The sequence below is a fragment of the Lactuca sativa genome, chromosome 4 (assembly GCF_002870075.4).
Source record: "Lactuca sativa cultivar Salinas chromosome 4, Lsat_Salinas_v11, whole genome shotgun sequence".
NCBI classification, from domain to species: domain Eukaryota; kingdom Viridiplantae; phylum Streptophyta; class Magnoliopsida; order Asterales; family Asteraceae; genus Lactuca; species Lactuca sativa.
The window spans coordinates 130202969-130208674 of NC_056626.2; the positions used below are offsets into that span (position 1 = coordinate 130202969).

At 35.5% G+C, this 5706-nt stretch overlaps 1 protein-coding gene across 1 annotated transcript; it reads right to left on the reverse strand.

The window, feature by feature from the left end:
- Positions 1-243: 243 nt before the first annotated feature.
- Positions 244-5452, reverse strand: LOC111907023 (diamine oxidase [copper-containing] 1, peroxisomal). The gene is made up of 12 exons (XM_023902814.3): positions 4923-5452; positions 4075-4184; positions 3657-3962; positions 3456-3568; positions 3050-3380; positions 2155-2370; positions 1835-2071; positions 1542-1727; positions 1227-1367; positions 861-1129; positions 695-776; positions 244-560 (listed from the first exon to the last, which is right to left on the reverse strand). Exons 1-12 carry the CDS (start codon positions 5122-5124, stop codon positions 420-422), a joined length of 2334 nt encoding a protein of 777 aa, XP_023758582.1. The 5' UTR covers positions 5125-5452; the 3' UTR covers positions 244-419.
- Positions 5453-5706: the final 254 nt, after the last annotated feature.

Sequence of the window (5706 nt, forward strand, 5' to 3'; positions counted from 1 at the left end):
GTATAGTAAGGGTCATTGGGATAATCTTCCGACTGTTTGATTTCAGCTTGTTAGCTAATCATGTTCTTGATAAAGAACATGTCTTCAATACTCCATGATCTTATTAATTAGAAGATCCTAAGGCTTAGTAAATTATGCCAGCTATCCACTTGCATGTGTTTGTCAAACAGCAAATCTAGAGAGGTAAAATTACTCAGCAGCATCTGACTAGCTAGCTTGTCAGAAAATTTATTATCCCAAACATTTCTGATACCAAAATTTATTATCATATACATATATGGTAACTTGTTCATCAAGATAGATAGCTGATCAACTAAGTGTTCTCAAATCCAGAAATTTAAAAAAGCAAACAACAATTGTACTCATTCATATTCACACAACATCATCTTACAAATCAAACACACGACGTGAATGCATGATCAAAGCTTGGCTATCAACCCATTTGAAACCGACTTTGTAGCAATTGTCTCTTTCACATGGCTCTCCTTCACATCTGACTCACAGGCTCCAGGACTAGGAGGAACATCCACCGCAGGAGAGCAGTTAAAGAACCCATGTGGCTGCAAAACCAAAACATTTATATATATATATATATATATATATATATATATATATATATATATATATATATATATATATATATATATATATATATATAAAATAAAAATAAATAACCAACTAAAAACATACATACCTGAAGCATAAACCCGATCCGTTCCACTGGCATCACAGGCCAATCTTCCAACCTAGGAACATGAGTTATCCCAAATACATACCTGCAAAATTTCATATATGTATGTAGATAAGAAAATACCGTACTAAAAGAACAAACAGATAAAAAAAAAAAATTATTTAGTGACCAGAGAACGATGTCGGTTTCTTCAAGAGAACGATTTTGCTGGACCCATGAAGCCAGACCTTCACCAACACGTGGGTTTTGGTTGGGAAATTCTCCTCCGGGAAAATCCTCACCACAAGCATACGGTGTGACCCACAGATTATGCTTTAAAAAGGCAGCCCTTCTTAAAAACTTGGCTTCTGAACCTGCTAAAGGTAAGCAGTTGGAGCCAGGTACCAGTTTGTACCCTGTTAATTGTCCCGTCCTATTCACGGTTCGTGTATTTCTCACCTGGATATTTTTGGAATTCATTCAAATAAAACTTACAACAACAAAAAAAAAGTTGGAAAATATGGAATCCATGTAATTTAAAAATAAATAGACTTACGATCCAATGGCGAGCAGATAATGGATTACAATCTCGCATTGCTTGTGATTCGGACTTAAGCAGTGTTTCTTGTGTGTAGAATGCGTTGTTGTGAACGTTGTCTTTTCCTGGTTCTTCAACTTTAACATCAACTTCAACAACCTACAAATACAAAAACACAACATATCAATATAAATTTTATACCAGATTATTAATAGTTTGATTCGTGCTCCATTTTGGTATGCAGCAAGTAATGAGGGAATGGAATGGAGTATAACCACGGAATTAATGAAAAATCATTTTTTTTTCTCCTAGGCTGATTTTAGTTTCATATACCTGATTGTATGCTTCTCCAGGCTTACAATCAACAGCCATGTCCATTCTAGCAACAAAAAAATGTTGGTGAACCGGTGCATATAGTCCTGGTGCAATTGTAGTCCCATATTTTCTAACTTCTCCTGGTTGTAATGCTCCTAAGCTTAAAATTCCAGTAAGTTTAACTTCAGCTTCAATCTTTCCATCCTGTAAAAAAAAAAAAAAAATTTAAAAAGCAGCATTAATTATAATATATATAAACTCTTAGTTTTTTTTTTTTATTGAAATAGACAAATAGTTATAGATAAAATGACCTGGTAAAAGTGCCAGTAAAAACCGTATTCATAATTGGCAACAGTACAAATAAAAGAAACTGTAAGGCGCCTGGATCTTCTGACTTCCGCTAAACCAGTTCTCCAATCTTGATGCTTCCAGAGGATTCCATGGTCTTCTTCATGCATACATACACAATTTTCAATTGTTTCAACGCCTCCAATGAAGTTTGTAAAATGTGCATCAAAGTACTTGATGTATCCTAAACAATCACATCCCTGTAATTAAAGACGAGAATATTAATTGTCAGAAAAGTGTTGGAATTAATACAATAAGAAGTGAAATTCTATATGAAACAAACTTTTTTAAGAGAATGAGCGTTCTTTCCAAGGCCATCTTCCCCAGCATCAAATGCGTTTTTTCTGTAATGAGGTTCATTTGGGTCACCATAGGGCACAACCATTTCCACAAAGCTCAATCTATGAGCTATTGGTCTTCGACCCCGACTTCCATCAACATATGCAACCGAATGTATTACTAAACCCTCACGTGGAGTGAAACCAATACGAAAATTCCACTGCCAATTAACAAAATTACATTTATTAAAAATGAGTATAAAAGAAACTAGTACGATATTGAAAGGGTTAAAGTTGAAATCCGGAAACCAACTTTTTTAATTTTTCCAAATTGGCTATTAATTCAGTCAACCAATTATTTGCATTTTCTCATAATAGTCATTAAACTTTTATTTTGTACACCTAGGATCCTTAAAATAAAGATTTCTGTCCTCTATATAGCATTAAGTGGATATAACATGTCATAATAGTATAGAAAGGACAACTTTTTAGTTTTTACCACCTAAACGTGGTAAAGGCAATCATAATGGTATAAAGAGGACAAATTTCTTTTCTAGGACCCTGGGTGTAGAAAACAATATTTAAAGACCATTTTCAAAAAATGCTTGGTTGGCTAATTTCAACTTTATCCCTTTTCAAAATCGTGTCTATGGGGAATCAACTTTTTGCTTTGTCCCAGTTTGTCACTAGAGTCTTTTTTTTTAAACGTTCAAGGTTCTTAAACCCAATTTTTTCGTTCCATTTATACCGGTAACTAAACTTTTTAGAGTCCATAAACAAGAGAGTTTTGTAAACTTTTTTTAGGGAGCATACATGAACAAATAAACTTCAACGACCAATCTGGGGGGAAATCAAAAAGTTGGTTTCTAGATTTCAACTATAACCCTATTAAATAATTACCTTTTGCCACTCAACATAATGTCCATTAACACGGAAGCTTGGTCCATCAGGCTGAAGAATTTGTAGAGGCTTTACATCACTCCGATCAACACCACCACGTGTATGACCGGGAGTGTAGTTTCTTAGCGGATCAGCTGGTGGTAAGGGAACAAGCTTACGGTCTTCAAATTCAAGGACTACCATGTTTTGCATATCAACAAGTACATATATCCCTTCAACTGGACGTGCATACCCGTTTTCCATTGGACTATCACTTTCAGTCCTACAAAATATAAGTGGTTTTGCTAATCTTTGGCTAGGAGAATCAGCCTCACTGTGATATCCAACACACCTGTACACGTTTTCAACCAAAAATTACCATTCTACCCTTGGGTATTGTTTCAAAAGAGATAATGATTACACTCACCAAGCATCAACCATGACAAGATCCATATCTTCTATACCCCTCTTCTTCATAGCCTCCCGAAAGGGAGGATAATCTTTCACAACAGCTTCACAGTCAGCATATTCCACTGCATCCTGTGATGGATAAGAGTAAAGATGTAAATCCTTTAAAATAACTACAATATAATCATCTATTAATATCATTAACATATGGTAGTATTACCATGGGAGGTTGAACATCAAGGACAACTTGTGATGCAATGACTTTTCCTCTATGATGTCCACCTCGTGTTGTTGCATGTACCTCAGATAGTTCGACAATCCATACACTTGTCTCATTTGATTTTTGATTATAAACAACAAGTCGAGCTCTCCTTGGAGGAAGTTTGGTAGGAATTACAGCTCCTCCTTTGCTTCTAGGTAACAATGATGGTTGGAAAGGTGGAAAGAAGTATGCATCTGCAAGTGCCACAACGTTTTTATCTGGTTCTGATAGAACCACCTCCACGAATCGCATGCCATCTCTCACCTGAAAAAAAAAAAAAAAAAAAAAGTAGTAATTTTACAATTTACAACTTTCATCACAATTACTTTGATATATACCATTAGTTGTTTAAGACTCTTTGGGTGTATATATATACCTCAGGGGTTGCTCCAGCTGCCCTAACAGTTGCTACAGCTACTTTGATTTCAGCAGCAGATAATGGATCCAAAGGATGACTGGTTTGAGCCCTTGTGAGAACTTGGATTCCTAAAGATTATATCACAATCACAATTAGACAATAAAGAATAAAGAGATCAAGGTTTCCCAATAAGATGTCAATGCAAACATTTCTTGAGCTTTGAGTCAAAATCAAACATTAAAGGAGATAGCCAAACAATAATTCATGATCACTATATACATACACTCTGTAATCCAAAATTGTGGCTAATAAATAATGAATAAAGTCCATGACTATCCTTAAAGTCTCTGATTACTTAATAACTTGCAAAACCTCTAGCATCAAAAGGATTTAATTCTATCTCTGTAAAAATGTGGAATCAATACCATAAATGTTTTTTCATTGATTTGAGAATCAAATTAATTTTGAATATAGGGAGATGACTGTGCAGGTAAGCCCCACCTAACAAAGGTGACAATTAAAAAGAACAGATGTTGACGAATCTCACCAGCAAAGACCAAGATCTGACATCAAAATTGTCTGAATATACACATAGAAGCATATTCCAAATTTTGTACATCCATCATCCAACTCATAAATTTCCAGATATATACATATGTGTATGCATACGTATACGTGTACATTAGATGAATCGGTGAAAAGTACATACGTCCTTACTTACATAACATATAGTAAGTATATCGTTCATATAATTGATAGTTTACACTATTCAGATTATATGTACTCGTACGACGCTAATATACGTAAGGATAAAATTCAGAGATGCAAATACGTACATAGTTACACATACGGCACGCAAAAACTACCTTTCGTGGAAGCATTCGCGGAAGGATCAGAAGGACTGATCACTGAATTCTTGATCGGCAGCGGCTGATCGTCGTTATTCCAATCCTGGACGACGAAGACATCGGCAGCGGCGGAGGCAGAGGCTGAGGCTGGAACAATTTGACGGCGGATTGGAAGGGAATCACCGGAGGAATGCGACGTCTTTTGCGAAGCTGAGGCCATTGTAAGGGGTTAGCAAGCTCACCAAATCCACCGTAGTAGTTGCAGTGCGTACAATCTACTGACATACAGAAGCAATTCTGTCTCCGTATACTTCCGGTACCACACTCTCTTCCCAAGCACCGATCGATTCCCTCTCTTGCCGTTGCTGTTACAGTGTATAGGTATAGAAATCTGTATGTATGGAAATGGGATGTATGTAATATTGTAATGGCAGAAAGAGGAAGAGGGCTTCTGGTTTGTTCTGAATTAAAACAGATTTTACAGGGTGTGCGTGCATATATATATCAATGACAGAAGATTGTCGATTTCACGTGACAAGGTCCTCCCAATTGAGAGTTTGTATTCGTGTACAAATTAAATTACACATGTACCTGATTTGAAACTATATAAATAATAAAGGGTTAATTTTAGCCTAACCAACTCTCCGAATCAAACAAAATAGTCTTAATTTTTTTTTTGTTTAATGGTAGAGGTATAAGGAAAAACCGAAATGAATCGTCAAACCAAACTGAATGATGTTTATACTAATTGGTTTTTGGACATAAAAATTACTCATATAAAATTTTGAAACCACATGGACCA